Source organism: Salvia hispanica, chromosome 3, assembly GCF_023119035.1.
Source record: "Salvia hispanica cultivar TCC Black 2014 chromosome 3, UniMelb_Shisp_WGS_1.0, whole genome shotgun sequence".
In the NCBI taxonomy this organism is placed as follows: domain Eukaryota; kingdom Viridiplantae; phylum Streptophyta; class Magnoliopsida; order Lamiales; family Lamiaceae; genus Salvia; species Salvia hispanica.
The window spans coordinates 25,274,860-25,292,010 of record NC_062967.1 but is presented as its reverse complement, the minus strand read 5'-3'; the positions used below and the strand labels follow the sequence as shown (position 1 = coordinate 25,292,010).

Below are 17,151 nucleotides of genomic sequence, written 5' to 3'. Positions count from 1 at the left end.
GTTGGTATTAGAATAGAGGAATAAGTTTGAGGTGTTGGTTTCTTCATCAATCTATATATGCATTTTCAGCACGATTAACTAACATAGAAAAGAATTAATTAAACCGATTCTTTGGGTTTTATGTTTCACCACATGCAGTAATAATCTTTGTAGTAAGTTGTGTACTCCCTCCGTCCCATTACATTGAGACATTTCTATTGAACACGTGTTTTTAGGAGTGAGAAAAAATAGATGATCCGAGATTTTATCAGATGAGGCAAAATTATATATAGGAAAATTTTTATATATTTGAGAAGGGGCAATTAGTCTAATTTTATGTATATATTCAAAAATTTGCAATAAATGTATAAAGGAGAAGGAGTGAGGAGGGGCATTTGCCCCACCCTTAACTAGACTAGATCCGCACATGAAGGTAGAGATAAAAAATAAGAGAGATAGAGTGTTGTTGTTGTCATAAAAAGAAATGTCTCACTCATGTAAAACGACCTAAAAGTTAACACTGCTCACTTGTAATGGGATGAAGGAAGTACAAAATAAGACTACCGAGTAAAAATGGTCAAGTGGTATGAAAATTTTTCTTCAATAAATATGTCTACCATTTTGGAAAAAACTTAACATACATAGTTATAATCCTCAACACTAAAGTCCTAAAACAAAATTAATTTTAAAAAGGAAACACTCACGAGCCATATCGCATGAATTTCCACGCAAAATACAAAATTTAATACAAATTCCTCTATCATCTTCTGCCTTTCTTTCCTGGTTTTCCTTTACCACCTGATTTTCCTTTATTTTGGTTCAAGTATTTACTCATGTCTTCTTCACCGTCATCGTCGCCTCCTCTTCTCCGCTTATTGCCCCCAGCTTCCTTCATTTTCTGCACAATTACTCAGCAGATCCCAATTTTCGATTATTACACGTCAAACAGCAAAAAATGATATTCTGTCTACTAGAAAGTTAACATGACATAGTAGCACAAGGCCAAAACTCACAATGACACAAGAATCCTAATTAATAACAAAGTTCACATGTTTAAGATGAAATTTGAAAAGCCGATGACAAATAACATATGCTATAAAAGATGCCTGCGTAGTACCAGTTCACCAACTAATAACATCTATGGCAGTATGGCTATTGACAAACTTCAACAAAAACAAGCAATTCTTATGGAGTATTTGCGAAAACATAGAAAATAGTGCTTGTGAGTTATGTAACATCTTTTGATTGGTTTCCTCCAAAATATTCTACTTTGATAAAATATAAATTCTATGGTGATAGAATATACTGGATTATCCCATATAATGGTGAGGTGCAATGGAACATTATATCAAGAAAAGAACATGCAGACAAGTAGAAATTCTGTATCTATATACTGAATTTGACAAAAAACCAAAGACTAAATGTGACATGTTTTAGGAAAGCATATAGTACCATTTGAGATATTCTTTTCGCCTCTGCAACACGCTCCAATAGTAACAAAACCTCTTCCTGCTCGGCAGGGTACTCTGGCAGTTTTTTACCTGATGCAGAAATATGTTAGAATACAAGATATTATTGGCCCACACTGCTTTTACCACAGCTATAGCAATTGATCCTTACCTATAAGCTTCTCTATCTGAAAGTACCATTCCACCTCATATTGATTCACAATGGATACGGCAACCCCTGACCGTCCTGCACGAGCAGTTCTTCCAACCCGATGTATGTAATCCTGCAACCATAACATAGCAAGCAAATGATATCTATTAGTATTATTATTATTATTGAAATGTATGAAAGAGCCAAAGATGACCTTATCATCAACAAAAATTCCCCTATTTCACCACCAAGGCTTTGCTCAAAATCAAAGTCAATAGATGGAGAAATGAGGAGAAGAACAAGACTTCAATATCTTTTCATATAAAAAAAGGCCAATCATCGGACTCCAGTCCCTACAATGAATATGCATGGTAACAAATCGTTACACATGCACATTCATTCATACTCATAGAGATCACTGCTAGCAAACTACTAAGTAGAAATGCCATGAAAATTGAAATAAATGTGTACTATTGAAATAGGGAAGTGGTGCAATCGACAGAACTACTAATTGGTAAGCTGACCTTTGAGTTTGTTGGAATATCATAGTTAATAACCACATCCACCGATGGAATATCCAGTCCTCTGCTAGCAACATCAGTGCAGATAAGAATGTTGCATTCTCCAGCCTTGAACTTATTTAAGGCTCCAAGCCTTTTCGACTACAGAAAAGTAACATCACAGAAATTGGTTGATTAAATATGATTGGATGAGAAACAAGTATCATAACTGATTTTGAACAATCGAAATACTACCTGTGTCATGTGGCCATTAATCGGAATAGCTTTGAAGCCAAGATTACGAAGAATATATGCCAAGAGTGTAGTTGCATCACATGTTCGAGTAAAAACCATGGACGTGCTTCCCGTCAACTCAGTCAATATATATACAAGATAGCATTCCTAAAAGAAGATAAGGGAAAATAAGAATAAAAGAAAGAACATGAAATATAGAGCAACTGGTCATGTGACTGAACTAATTTCATATGGATGAGGTACTGAAAAACTTATGGTTACTTAATTCACGAACACTACGACTCAGCCATACTCACAGAGGAGCAAGCACATGATAAAACTCAATAGCATTGTGTGCATCATTAGATATTAGAGCATGATCCACTGCATCACAAACCTTGTACTTTGCAGGAACAAAGGTATACTGTTGCTTCAATGTATCAACAGTTGAATATTTGGATGCAGCTTCAATCTGTATCAAACAGAAAATGATTACATAAAGTATAAAAGAAAATTCTATAAAATTGATGTAAGAAAGAACTGCACAGCAATACCTTTACAGGATTTTTCAGACAAGCTCTTTGTAGCTTTTTCACCTGAAAAGTAAGGGAACAATACATCATGTAACTTTCACTTACAAGTTACTTCAAAAAAAACTCTTGTATGACAATCAATTGATAGCATAATGAATTACTAATAAACTACATTCACAGTGAATCAGAGCCCCATTCAAGTACCTTATTGGTCATTGTAGCAGAAAACAAAAACGTCCTCCTGTCACGAGGAATTTCACACAATATTTGATCGAGCGATTTCTCAAAATCCTCATTGAGCAATCTATCTGCTTCATCTAGTACCTGAGATATTTTTTAGAGTAGAATCTCTTTGCATTATGCATAGTTGTTGATAACATAAAACTTCAACATTATTAACATCATACTACAAACATACAGAAACAAAAGCATTTTCAAGGTCAAATTACATCAAAGAAATTCTTACCAAGTATTTCAGCGTACGTAGAGAGAATCCTTTGGTGTTAGTAAGATGATCGATTAAACGTCCAGGCGTAGCCGCCTATAAGATATTAGACAAAAACACGAGTTTAGAAGTGTTATATAACAAATTTACCACCAAATCCCACATTATCTCCACATACAACGTAAAGCAAATCAAGTGGCAAAGAAAGAAACATGGTTAATCATACAATAAGTCGTTATCTCATATCAGTTCAGAGCTGTATTGTCCAACATAAAAAAAAAAGGTCTTCACACATTATACTAGTATTACAATTTAATCACCAGTGCAGCCTCCAAAATTTCCCATACTCCATGCCTTGAGAAACTATTGCTATGAGTGATAACATATGAAGAGCCCCAAACATATACAGTGATTAAAGGAAGCTCTACCAAACCATATAACACAATCTACTAATCTAGAACTAGTAATCATAATCCAATCAAGTTCAAAAAGCATAACAAAATTCAATCCGCAGCAGCAACTCACAACAATGTGCGGCCGCTTTCCAAGGGCAATACTCTGCTGTACTTGGTCCACACCTCCCACAAGCTGCATCAAAACATCCCAAAACAACTTAATCATCATAAATAAACACATGAAACTAATAAAAAAAATACTTCTCCTCCCAAAATATCTCACCACAGCACATTTGAGGCCAATTCCAGCACCCAATGCTTCAAATTGCTCGGCTATTTGAATGGCTAGCTCGCGAGTTGGTGACAGCACGCAAGCAAAAAACGCCTGCGGAGCTTCGAGGAGCGATTGTATGATTGGAATCGCGAAGGCGCCGGTTTTGCCCGACCCGGTTTGGGCGAGCCCGATTACATCTTTACCTTCTAAAGCAAGAGGAATAGCCTCACACTGTATTTTACTAGGGTTTTTCCAACCAAGAGCTTCGCAGGCCTCTATCAATTGATCGTTTACTCCCAAATCCTTGAAGGTTTTCTCCACAGATTCTTCTTCCTCCTCCATAATAGGAAGCTTAGCAGTTTCTCCCATTGCCAAAATCGGAATTAAAGATATGGCGGCAGCAGCTATATAATGAGCTAAAATCTTACCAGCGGCGATATGCTGTTCAAAAAAGCTTCTCTCCCATTAATAATTGGGATTGGACTGGGATTAATGGGCCGAGTTTAATTAGTTGTATGGGCTCTTAATGGGCCGAGCTTAATTAATTTACTTAGTTTTATTTATTCGGCTAGTAGGCGTAATAAATTCGATTAATGGGTTTAGATTATTGTTACATGTGAATTTATTTTGTCAGGGCATGTTAGGTTGCCACCATCCCTTAAAATAATACCATATCAGCATTACTAGCAAATCATTTGTACACGTGGACGAATAATAAGCTGTCACGTGGCAAAAAAAAAAATCTGGAAAAAGACGGTCAACAATATGCTGGTCTTTAACCAGCAATATTTCTTGTCCAGCAATATCCGACACACTATACAACAATCTATAGATTGTTGTGTAGTGTTTGTAATATTGCTGTGTAGCGTTTATAATATTGTTGTATAAGCGGTGTCATTTTAAGAGGTGTTGTCATTTTAACACAAACCTATTTTGTTATGATTGATTAAATTCACTTGGACATTTATTTTTAACTATTGATTTTTATTTATCGTTATACTAATGTTTATAGATTATTAATAATTAGACTAATATTAATGATTAAAAATCTTGTCTAATGTATTTCAACTTTATTTAGTTGCGTAATAAGACATTGTTACAATATTTAATTTTATATGAAATTAGTATTACGGGGTTAATGTGTAATTTAGATAAAAATATACAAATATGACGTAAAAGTATAAAAATTACGTGAAAAGATAAGTAATGGAGTACTATATTAAATTTGAGTTTGGGATAAATAATTGGCTATAATTACTTTTTCATATGATGTTTACTGAAAAATGATTTTAAAGTAGTTTAATGTAAATAGTTGTAAATGAGTTTATACTTTAGTCCATTGTAAACTTATCCCAGTTAGACTGTGACTTATAATTCTTCGCATGGTTTTAGGAAATTAAATTAATTATGTTGTTTATTTTCAACTACTACGATTATTCTTATTAATGTTTTAATATCAAATATGTTACTATCGGCTCATGATGCATGGAGTCACTTTAACCAGTTCGACCACTAGCCTTGTCAGATTACTATAGCATCTATAACATTGTCATACCAACTAGGGTATCAATAGAAATCACATGAAATGGCAATGCAAGGTAATTTCGGCAAAATCTTTGATACATGCAACATTTGTTTTTTAGTGGCTCCTGGTTAATAGGGATCTCTCGCCAAACTCGTGCAATTGGTTATCTATTCAAACTGTCGTCCTTTGTCTTCAACACTCTCTCCGATTTCTTCTTTCTCAGCCTTTTATACATTAAAAAAATCAATAACCTCAATTTTTCAAAACTACCAAACCATAATAAAAAGAAGATTCAATTTTGTCCAGAAGATGGGTGACACTTACTATGCATTGCATTGACATTTTCTGTAAATTATTTTATGTTTCACGTGTTTAAAGATCGAGAAGACTACTTGACGAATAATTTTTCAGTAAAATACTGAAAAAAATACCCGAATAATTTGGGGTGGTAGGGTTTTGACCCTTTTTATATTTTAAAAAGAAAACAAACCAGAACAAAATATTTAAACAATGGTATCACACTATCACTACACAATGTTGTGTGATCATAAGACGATTATTCCACGTATCTGTTGCCTTTGTCGCCCCAACATTCAAAATTAGAATAGATAGAGCAATTTAAATTGTTCAAATTATCACTTGATGAATATGTGACAAATTAGAATTTGACTAAAATTTGTATTATTAATAGCAATTACTACTATTATTATTATTAATGTAAATTTACAATTACATGGCCAAGAAAGTAAATATTCTAGTTTTGGAATGTTAAATTTCCAGCTGGAAGTTTGACTTGGGAGAATTTTGAGCCCCAACAAATTCATGTTTCCAAGACATGAAATATAACTAGCCGTTACACAATATAAGAAGATGACTGTTAGAACACCAGGCACACCCGCCTCAAAAGTGGACAGGACACAAGCAGCCGCCGCCACTCCAGGTGGAAACACAAATAGAGCAAAGGAAGAAAAAATTGTTGTAACTGTAAGATTAAGGCCTCTGAGCAAGAGAGAGCAATCATCTAAAGATCAGATAGCCTGGGAATGCATTGACGATCATACAATTGTGTACAATCCTAGTCCGCAGGAACGTGCAGCTCTACCTGCATCTTTTTCATTTGGTAATTACTAACCAAAACGTGGTATCATTCTTGCACAAGATTTTGGATGCCCTCTCCTGTTGTTTATAACTTAGTTGACAGCAAATACATGTTCTTTGCAGATAAAGTGTTCGGTCCTGATTGTTCGACTGAAAATGTCTATGAGGATGGAGTGAAAATGGTGGCATTATCTGCACTCAATGGAATCAATGGTAATTACTTTTCCTTATTCGATAGGAAATTTTATTTGCATATCTTACTTAATTTTCGCCTGATAAATTTCTGCAGCTACAATATTTGCATACGGACAAACTAGCAGTGGGAAAACTTATACGATGAGAGGAATCACGGAGAAGGCTGTTAATGATATTTACATGCATATAATTAATGTAAGTTTACACAACATTTTCTTTTAGCTATTTCATAACTGGTAGAATAATATATACTGTATCACATACTTGCCAAAATTGGAGCTCAACACAAATTGGTTAGAAACTAAAAGAAGTTGAAAATTTCACCGAAGAACTAGTTTTAATCTTTTTATGCTTGGCTAACTGTTCTAATGAGTATTCATGAGTATTTGACTACCATACAGACACCAGAAAGAGATTTCCGAATAAAGATATCTGGTCTTGAAATCTATAACGAGAATGTCAGGGACCTGCTGAACTCTGAATCTGGTCGAAGTCTTAAACTACTAGATGATCCAGAGGTAAAACTCTCTGCTGTTTTCACTATATTAAGTCTTACTAAGATTCAAGTGCATACTTCCTCTATTGGTTCCTGATGTCAACTTATTTGCAGAAAGGGACAGTGGTTGAGAAATTGGTGGAAGAGACAGCAAAAGATGATCAACACTTGAGACATTTAATCCATGTCTGTGATGGTATGAAAAAATTCTCTTATGTATACAACTTTATGTGGATTAGATGAAGTACATTACTTACGAAATACTCTACTCCTTGCAGCTCAAAGACAAGTGGGTGAAACTGCACTAAATGATACTAGCTCCAGATCACACCAAATCATAAGATTGGTATGTTTGCTTTTGTCATATCTATTGAATTAGAACAGATATTTAGAAGGCACTATAATTTTTCTTAACTGGAAATATTCTCACCTTAATGCAGACAATCGAAAGCACTCTCCGTGAAAGCTCAAATTGCGTGAGATCATATGTTGCCAGCCTGGTAAAAACCAAACACCAGATTTTCCTTATATTTTAATTATGTTTTATCAGCAAACTGCAAATCGTCTGATTTCTTTCTCTCATTCTACAGAACTTTGTAGATCTAGCTGGCAGTGAAAGAACCTCACAAACAAACGCAGAGGGTATCAGGCTTAGGGAAGGGTGTCATATTAATTTAAGCTTGATGACCCTTACAACAGTAATCAGGAAGCTAAGGTCGGTGTTATCATCTGCTTTCCATCATTCCCCTAGTCACGCTGCTTGGATAGTTATAACTGCAACTAATCCATTTCTATGCTCATCTTGTATCTTTGAAGTTTAATGCAGGAATTTCTGGCATTAGTTATTAAATAGTACTCCATAAAACTTGAACACCATTTATGTGTGGAACTATGTTTTTTTTTCTGTAATTTACTTTTCCTAGCAACTGATTTTCTTTAATTTTTTGCATCCAGTGTGGGAAAAAGAAGTGGTCACATACCCTACCGAGATTCAAAGCTCACACGAATCTTGCAGCATTCACTGGGAGGAAATGCTCGCACTGCCATCATATGTACATTGAGTCCAGCAACAAGTCACGCTGAACAATCTCGTAATACACTTTTATTTGCTACTAGGGCGAAGGAAGTGACAAACAACGCTCAAGTGAACATGGTATTTATTTTCTATTATCATATGTTATACAAGTAAACATAGTTGTGCAGATGCATAATAATTTCTTTTTATGGCACAAAATCATTCAATTATATTACTTGTTTGAATGATTCCATCAGGTAATTTCGGACAAACAGCTTGTTAAGCATTTGCAAAAGGAAGTAGCGCGACTTGAAGCAGAGTTACGCACTCCAGAGCCATCCAATGAGAGAGACATAAAACTTCTGCAGGTTAGCTAACACTTATTGCTGTATTATAGTTCAAGTGTATGTCTACTACGGTAATTCTCATACTTCGTTTTGTTTAGATGGAGAAGGAGATGGAAGAATTGAGACGCCAAAGAGATCTGGCACAGTCTCAAGTAGAGGAGTTGCGTAGAAAGCTCGAGGATGAAAAGGTTTGCATTTCTTCTCTCCCCCCCCCCCCCCCCAACACACACACATACACACACACTAATCTATGTTCTGTTACACTGCATCAAAACAATTTTATTTACCTGGGTTCTCCCTTTTTGTGTGCAGAAATTAAAACCATCTGATTCACATAGCCCTTCTGTGAAGAAGTGTCTGTCATTTTCTGGTACTTTATTACCCAAAATTGATGGAAAGGAAAGAGTACGAACTCTGGGACGGCAGTCACTGAGGCAATCATCAACTGCCCCTTTCACGTTGATGCATGAGATCCGGAAACTTGAACATCTTCAGGAGCAGCTGGGTGAAGAGGCTACTCGAGCCCTTGATGTACTACAAAAGGAGGTTTCTTGTCATAGACTAGGCAACCAAGATGCAGCAGAGACTATAGCTAAGCTTCAAGCGGAGATAAGGGAAATGCGCTGTATTCAGCCTTCTGCTAAGGATGTAACTGATGTTGAAAATGTCTTACCAGTCAACAAGAGTATCAGTGCAAACCTGAAAGAAGAGATTACAAGACTTCATTCACAAGGAAGCACCATAGCCGATCTTGAGGAGAAACTAGAGAATGTCCAGAAGTCAATAGACAAATTAGTAATGTCTCTTCCAACCAAGAGAGATCAACCATCTACTGATAATAGTCCAAAGACAAAGAATCCCGACAAGAGGAAGAAAATACTGCCGTTGGCTTCAAATAGTGGTTTGAACATGCAAAACCTCATAAAGTCTCCATGTTCTCCCTTAACTGCTTCTGACCAAGTATTGGACCGCGATATTGAAAACAGACCTCCAGTTTCTGATGCTCTATCCGGTGAAACTCACTCAGTTTCTGATAAAGATACTCCCACCAAAAGTGAATGTGGAGATGCCTCATCAAAGGAAAACACCCCATATAGACGTTCAAGTTCTGTCAATATGAGAAAAATGCAGAAAATGTTTCAAAATGCAGCAGAAGAGAATGTAAGGAGCATAAAAGCGTATGTCACTGAACTTAAAGAACGCGTAGCCAAGCTGCAATATCAGAAACAGCTTCTTGTGTGCCAGGTACATTAACTCTCCTTGGTTATATATAGTGGTCTACAGAAATAGTATCACATGCGCCCCCGCCCTCACATTTGAATCTTTATTATCCCTTCAGGTGCTTGAATTGGAAGCAAACGAGGCAGCGGGATATAATTTGGAGGAATGTGAGGATATCCCTGAGATCGAGGAGGAGCCACAAGCTCCATGGCATTTGGTTTTCAGAGAGCAGCAGCAGCAGATCATCGAGTTATGGGACATATGCCATGTCTCCATCATTCACCGAACCCAATTTTATCTGTTGTTCAAGGGGGACCCTGCTGATCAAATATACATGGAAGTGGAGCTCAGGCGCCTGACATGGCTGCAACAGCACCTCACTGAGATGGGAAATGCAAGTCCTGCCCCTCAGGCAGGAAACGAAGCCGTAGTCTCATTATCTTCAAGGTCTGATCTCTCTACAAAAAACATGTTCAGTTTTTTTACTTCATTGGGTTATCATTTCCAGATGCCTAACTGTCATTGCAATCTGTGGTGGTTCAGTATCAGAGCTTTGAAGCGTGAGAGAGAGTTTCTTGCAAGGAGGATGAACACACGCATGACAGCTGAAGAAAGAGAAGCATTGTTCATAAAATGGGACGTGCCATTGGATGGAAAGCAAAGGAGGTTGCAGTTTGTGAACAAGTTGTGGACCGATCCCCACAACGAGATGCATATACAAGAGAGCGCAGCGATAGTGGAGAAGCTTGTAGGCGTTGGTGGAGGAGGAAATTTGACAAAGGAGATGGTTGAGCTCAATTTTGCACTTCCAAGTGATAGAAGGCAATGGCATATGGACTGGAACCAGATACTCAAACCACCATCTTTTGTGAAGAATATTCTGTAAGTAAAGATAATTTGATTACTCCATTTATTGTTTGCAGTTGCGGGAGACTCCTATTTCTTGGAGTCTCTCTCTGTCTGTCTCTTAGTTTTGTTGGATGTGTATAAACGATGTGACTGCAGATTGTTTTGCTTCACTCACATTGTGATGCAATTTGTAAGAACTCAGCTGCTGCTCGCATTGGCTATTTTGTTCCAATTTTAGCTTTTTCATATTGTATTACTTTGTCTTACTGGAGATTTGAAACACTGTACAATTATTGAATGCTAAACATCATTAAATAGGGAGGTAAAGAGATAAGTATTATACCTCTTCCTCATAAAAACTTTCTAAAATGGGAATGACATTTGAGAAGGTATTATACCTTTCTCAATTTTTAAGAGGTGTATATTTACACCTCTTCTCCATACAAAGAGGTGTATATTTATATCTTCTTGTTGATACTAAACATCATTAAATAGGGAAGTAAAGAGATAAATATAAATTTCTCTCTCATTTGGAAAAACTTTATCTGATAGGAAAGGTATTTGAGAAGGTCTTATACATTTTTCAACTTTGAAGAGGTGTATATTTACCCTTCTTCTCCACACAAAGATAATATGGCAGTTATTTAACTATCATATGTACCTCTTCTTCATAAAAACTCATTTTCCGATGAAAAGAGTATTTGAGAAGGTATTAATATCTTCCTCAATTTTAAATAGGTATACCTCTTCTCCAAACAAAATGTAATATGGAGTAGTTATTTTGTAGGAGTATATTTTTTTTCAATTTACCTTCTTCCATTGGAATTCACTAGTTTTTAGTATATTTACCTTTTTGAAGACCCAAACGAGAAATATACATTTTCAATGCATTTTTAGAGAGATATATATAGAGGTAAACAAAAATAACCTACCATATTAAGTTTTTGTTCATAAAAACTCATTCTCCAATAAAAATAGTTTGAGAAAATATTATACATTCTTCAATTTGAAGAGGTAAATATACCTCTTCGATTTACTTTTTTTCCTATGGGGATGAGATCAAACCATTGACATCGGAGAATAAGAAAATGAGCAAGACATGTATATAAGTGCAACAATCCCTACTCAATGTATGGGCCATTTTGGAAGGTTTCCCAAGAACAAAAAGCAAACTCGTGAGAGTTTAGCCCAAAGAGGAAAAATATCACACCAATGTGAGTTTAGGTGTGTATCGTCGACCCTCGCAGTACTATCAGAACCGAAGTTGGATGTACGACGGACTTTTGTCCGAGGTTTGGTCACTTGCATGCATGTTCCGTGATGTTTTTGTATTAGCTCCAAAGTTCGACGGACTTGTGTGGTCCGAGGTTCGGTCAATTGCTTGCACGTTCTCGGGTGTTTTTGTATGAGCTTTATCAAGAACAAATATATATTATAAGTTTTACTATGGAGGTCAATTGCTTGCATGTTCTCCGGTTTTTTGTATGAGCTCGATCAAGAACACATATGAATAATGAGTACTAATATGGAGTTCAAGTGTATTTCGACGGACCCTCACAATCTCATGATAGAATCTTTTGTCTAAACGATTGAATATCTTCAATGCTTGTTTGGTAGCTTAGATAAGCCCTAGATAGATGAGTTATTTGTGTTTATTTGAGTGTTTGATAGATAAGATAATTTATCTATATGGCCTATGTTTAAGCCTTAGGCCCGTCTTGGCCTGCCGGGGCCCGAAGAAATTTAGTTCATCTAATCAGCTATGTTATCAGCCCAAAAAGGTGAGTTAACTTATCAGCCCAATACCCATCACCCAGACAAAACATAAAATTACCAAAATACCCTATTCTTACCCATGATTCAGAAAAGAATTGAGAGAAGCGATTTTGCAGCTCTAATTTATGGAAAATCTCCTATTCTTCCACCTAAATCGAGCTCTAATTTCTGAGAAAGCATATCCGACTTCAATCTCGCCGTCGATCAACTATCTCCGACCTATTAGCACGTCAGCTCGCCGCCGCTGCTGCCGTGTAGACTACGATCTCCTTCGGCATTCACTCATTCAAGTATTTTTCGATTTTGAGTTTAGAAATAGCGTGTGGCTGTGTCATCTTGAAAATGGCATGTGAATAGCTTTCTACCTCTATTGCTCTTCTTTCATCACTAAATCTACTTAATAAATTCATTTTAGATTTTACTTTCCTCGTGAGTCGTGAGGAGCGATACTATTTTCTTTTCTTTTTCTTCTTCAATTATGGCTCTTGAAGTTGTCAGCATTTGGGTGGGAGTTTGGGATGTATCTTCTTCTATCAGATACTTGCATTTCTTTCAATTTGATTTATCTTTTATTTTTTTTGTTATGTTCTTGATTGTGTAACTCGTTGTTTTGTGGTTTTGTCATCGTTTTACTTCTTCTTCAGCTTTGTTATGATTAGCAAGAACATCCTATTGTAGTGTATGTGAATGAAATGAGAGAGAAATAGCATAGGTGCTTTAGGGATATTTTTGAAATAAAATTTAATTTAATAGGGTTATATTAGTAATTTTAGTTCTTTATCCTAATTTTTATCTTAGTTACCAAACATACTCATTAAATTATTTATACCGAATTTTATTTTAATCCTTATCTTAAAGCCCGTCTTACTTTAGTTATCTTGGATTATCTAAATATCCTACTAAATGGGCACATTAGTATTATTGAATGTAAACCACACAAGCAATTTTTCTTAAAATACTATCAAATCTTAATCATCAGGTTCAAAAGTTATTAGATTATTAAACCGACTAAGTTTGAATGTTGTATAGAGACTTCATCAACTGAACTTTTAAATTCTCTCAACCATAAACTATACTCCATATCTTTTGTTCAAGTGCATTTAATATTTATCAAAACCAAGGCTAAATGCGAACTCTCAACTCATCAAGTTATATATATAGCCAAAGTTACTACAGTGATCATCGTCATCATTCACAGCCCATTCCTGCTACTACACAAATGGAAATTCCATACATTAACTATGTCATATTACATATTTATGTATTCTAAAGTTAACAACACAATATTACTAATAACTATCCCACCATCCAACCAAGGCCAGAGCAGTGAGCTTCATCATCTTATCTGCAACACAAACACATAAACTCAAATATATGTATGTGTAAACTCTACTCCGTCATGCTTTAGGGCAGTGCAGAATTCAATAGTCCTCCAACGAGCTGTGTGTCTCGTTGATTGTGCAATTATATTACGACCAAAATGTCGAAAAGTGAAACCTACATGGACAGTCTGTTGTATAAGTAAAAGTAGTTGAGTTCAATATAGTAACTTACCAGCAAATATTGTCCCAATGCAGAAAACCGCCATGACCTCTAGTATTAGTGAACTTGTAAACCGGGCCACAAACTAAGCCAGGGAACGCATTGAGTTAGTAATTCATTAAGAAATGAATCCGTGATGCTAACTACAAGCACGAACTAGAAAACGATAAAGTACCTTCATAGCCTCCGAGAACAGGATCCTCTGCTAGTAAGAGGGGAGTGTCGAGGTCAATGAATCTGCAAACAAATGAGTGAAGATATGCTTTTTTTCACATAACATTGCTTGAATTAAAACACTAGTATTGCTTACTTGAAACACCCGAGACCAGCTGCCAAATGACCGGCAAAGCCCATAGCAAGCCTTGTTTCGACCATACCACCGATCATCAAATCCAATCCGGAATCCCTTGCTAGATCAATGATCTCGAGAGCCCCAATCACTCCCATTTTGGCGAGCTTGATGTTGACTACGTGTGCAAGGTCTTCCTTCACTATTTTCTTCACATCATCTAAACTACGGCAACTTTCATCAGCAGCAACAGATACCCCATACTTGGTCCTGGCAACGCGACTAACGTGACCAAGGCCTTTCCAGTCATCTCTGTGAACTGGTTGTTCGAAAAGAATAGGCGTCACCTCCATTTCTGCAGGAAAAGAGAAAGGTTACGATGATCTTTCAAGAAAATATATGCAGGTAGACGGAACATATATTTACCGTGTAACTTTTGGAGAACTTGAATGGCTTCTTCAGAGCTATAACCTTCGTTAGCATCTAAAATGAACAAGCAGTCGGGATGGACTGTGCGTATAGCTTTAAGAACTTCGATGTCAGCAGACAAGTTCTTCCCCACTTTGAGCTTCAAATGCTTGAAACCTTGAACGCGATACTTTGAAGCCAGCTCTGCTGCTTCGGTTGGGGAAACTATTGGAATCTGTACGTGTGATAATAGCTATTACTACCTGCTAATGATTTTCTTCACATGAACAGAGAAGTATGTATGAACAGAGAAGTATCTAACTGTTATATCTGTTGTTATCGCGTTTGAGAATCCACCGAACAGTCTCCATAGAGGTACTCCGATGCTGTTTGCAACTGCATCGATCAATGCCATCTCGATCCCTGCTCTGACCTTCATCAATCAGATGTATACATTCAATTAGCATCCGACTCATGTTGGGTTGCAAATCCATCCCACATCGAAGAATGAGGGAAGGTGGGAGTAGTATATGTTGAGGCCTTTTAGCAGTGACACAAAAAATACAGAATCTTCAAATTCAAAGACTATTTAACATTGTAGTTTGTTAAACAACATGAAAACAGAGTGAAAACCAAGAAACGAGGATAGTCACAATCAACATCACCAAAATAGTGTCAAATTGGGATTATGAACCCTAATTAACAAAATCCCAAATACACCCCCAAACATGATTAATTCAGTATTAAGACAATTAGAATCCAACAAACCATCTAAAACTATGTCAAATCCAAACCAGATTTTAATTTATTTATCAAGTGAGAATTACAAAGAATTGTATGAAACTCACAGAAGCAAAAGAATGGCCAGGAAGCATCCCACCAATCTCAGCAAGAACAATGGCCAAGCTCTTGCCAGGGCTCTCAAGCAGAGCCCGGCAAGCCACGGCCACCGCGGCCAGGGCCGCGGCCTGATCCTCCGCCGGCGACTCCCCCCACCCGACGCAGCCGTTGCGGAGCTCCACCCGCACGGCCACATTCTCCACGCCGTCCAGCCGCGCCGACGCCAGCAGCGGCACGTTCAGCGCGCGCCCCTCCGCGCGCTGAACGCTCACCGCATACGTCTCCAGCAGGTTCTTGAACCCCAGGCACGCCGGCGCCGCCGCCATGCAGGCGGTGGGGCTCTTGGAGAAGCGGAGAGGCGGCGGTTGCAGGGACAGGAAGGCGGCGGAAGGGACCATTTTTTTTCCTCTGTTTTAGTGAGTGTGAACAGAAACAGTTTGCTTCAAATTTTTCAATGGTGATTTGAGGAGAGTGAGAGAGAAGAAGATGCAGCCATTTTTATTTTGTTTATGTTGATGAGAGAGAAATAGAAACCCAGTTGTTTTTGAAACGTGTTTGTATTCAATAATTAATTATTTGCATGTGTGATGTATCTGTTTATCTTCAACCTCGCCAAAATTTCCATTTCAGGCTATTTTTCGATTTTCACCCATGCAATATTTCGACCAAAATTTCCATTTCAGGCTATTTTTGAAAAGATAAAGAAGAGATTAAATTGTTATGATTGCAGTATCCACCTAAATTTGTGGCAGTTCAAATTTCAAGAATTGTTAAACACGGAAAGAATTACTATGAGTCACATTTTTTTCTGCTTCTTATACTATAAAAACAAAACGAATCTAAAATAGGACAATGGCAAAATGAGAAAGGTGTTGATTCTGTATAAAATTTACTAACATAATGTGAGCTTTAATTTGCTTATCATATATATAGCATATCTGCTTATTATACAGTAAAAACAAAATGAAACAAAAATAGCAAAATGCTAAAATGGGTACTCCGTTAATTGATGCCGGAGATAGTATTCAGCTTTCTTATTCTTTTGCTACTTTGCATTAAAATACTAATTAAACAATTAAATCAAGGATGTGGTCGAGTGGCACGTGACTCGTCCATATTTAATCAAATAACCATGTCAGTTGTCTCACCTTTCGAGATACCTATAATCAACACGGAGAATAGTCACTTAGTCCGCCGATGGATATCTTTGGTCTAACAACAACAAAAATTAAACTTGACATAATTGCAATATCCACGTGATTTATCTTTTCGATTATAATATTTTCGAAACTCCCACTAAATTTTCCGGCACTTTTAATGTCGAAATCTTTATATTAATATTTTTACTGTAGTTCAATTCTTACCCAATAAGTTGTCTTAATACTATTAATTACCCATTGCTCTCTGTATTTTGGATTTTGATCTTTTAAATTTATGTTTCCTACTATTATCATTATAATTATTAGTATTATTTTTGTGATGGAGTACTTGTTTTATGGCAGTCTTTAATTATTAGTGTAATTAAATAAAATTTCAGTATATGAATGTAGCAATCCATTTACTCAATTTAATAAAAATAAAAGTCATTGTT

The 17,151-nt window shown here is 36.5% G+C and overlaps 3 protein-coding genes across 3 annotated transcripts; 1 reads left to right on the top strand and 2 right to left on the bottom strand.

The window, feature by feature from the left end:
* Positions 1–561: 561 nt before the first annotated feature.
* Positions 562–4,382, bottom strand: LOC125208956 (DEAD-box ATP-dependent RNA helicase 10-like). The gene is made up of 11 exons (XM_048108500.1): positions 3,969–4,382; positions 3,816–3,878; positions 3,312–3,386; positions 3,050–3,169; positions 2,867–2,908; positions 2,710–2,784; positions 2,334–2,480; positions 2,103–2,240; positions 1,600–1,711; positions 1,432–1,520; positions 562–877 (listed from the first exon to the last, which is right to left on the bottom strand). The coding sequence occupies exons 1-11, from the start codon at positions 4,326–4,328 to the stop codon at positions 740–742; spliced, it is 1,359 nt and encodes a 452-aa protein (XP_047964457.1). The 5' UTR covers positions 4,329–4,382; the 3' UTR covers positions 562–739.
* A 1,972-nt stretch (positions 4,383–6,354) lies between these two features.
* On the top strand, positions 6,355–10,961 carry LOC125215191 (kinesin-like protein NACK1). The gene is made up of 14 exons (XM_048116535.1): positions 6,355–6,604; positions 6,706–6,795; positions 6,872–6,972; positions 7,179–7,295; positions 7,388–7,469; positions 7,552–7,619; positions 7,714–7,773; positions 7,864–7,988; positions 8,228–8,426; positions 8,546–8,656; positions 8,734–8,823; positions 8,948–9,880; positions 9,975–10,303; positions 10,400–10,961. Exons 1-14 carry the CDS (start codon positions 6,355–6,357, stop codon positions 10,740–10,742), a joined length of 2,898 nt encoding a protein of 965 aa, XP_047972492.1. The 3' UTR covers positions 10,743–10,961.
* A 2,643-nt stretch (positions 10,962–13,604) lies between these two features.
* Positions 13,605–16,058, bottom strand: LOC125215192 (L-Ala-D/L-amino acid epimerase-like). Its single transcript, XM_048116536.1, has 7 exons — positions 15,569–16,058; positions 15,043–15,153; positions 14,739–14,955; positions 14,334–14,667; positions 14,199–14,260; positions 14,036–14,108; positions 13,605–13,826 (listed from the first exon to the last, which is right to left on the bottom strand). Coding segments are annotated over exons 1-7 (1,188 nt in total). The 5' UTR covers positions 15,959–16,058; the 3' UTR covers positions 13,605–13,825.
* Between the last annotated feature and the right edge of the window lie 1,093 nt (positions 16,059–17,151).

What these genes read in the sequence shown, in the direction of transcription:
- LOC125215192 (XM_048116536.1), bottom strand. Translation starts at nt 15,958, where the DNA reads ATGGTCCCTTCCGCCGCCTTCCTGTCCCTGCAACCGCCGCCTCTCCGC. An exon ending in CTGGCCATTCTTTTGCTTCT is followed by an intron (nt 15,154 to 15,568) that starts GTGAGTTTCATA and finishes TGATTGATGAAG; the next exon opens with GTCAGAGCAGGGATCGAGAT. An exon ending in AGTTCTCCAAAAGTTACACG is followed by an intron (nt 14,668 to 14,738) that starts GTAAATATATGT and finishes CTTTTCCTGCAG; the next exon opens with AAATGGAGGTGACGCCTATT.
- LOC125208956 (XM_048108500.1), bottom strand. Translation starts at nt 4,328, where the DNA reads ATGGGAGAAACTGCTAAGCTTCCTATTATGGAGGAGGAAGAAGAATCT. An exon ending in GTCTGAAAAATCCTGTAAAG is followed by an intron (nt 2,785 to 2,866) that starts GTATTGCTGTGC and finishes TGTTTGATACAG; the next exon opens with ATTGAAGCTGCATCCAAATA. An exon ending in TCAGATAGAGAAGCTTATAG is followed by an intron (nt 1,521 to 1,599) that starts GTAAGGATCAAT and finishes TTTCTGCATCAG; the next exon opens with GTAAAAAACTGCCAGAGTAC.
- LOC125215191 (XM_048116535.1), top strand. Translation starts at nt 6,355, where the DNA reads ATGACTGTTAGAACACCAGGCACACCCGCCTCAAAAGTGGACAGGACA. An exon ending in TGCACTCAATGGAATCAATG is followed by an intron (nt 6,796 to 6,871) that starts GTAATTACTTTT and finishes AAATTTCTGCAG; the next exon opens with CTACAATATTTGCATACGGA. An exon ending in CACACCAAATCATAAGATTG is followed by an intron (nt 7,620 to 7,713) that starts GTATGTTTGCTT and finishes ACCTTAATGCAG; the next exon opens with ACAATCGAAAGCACTCTCCG.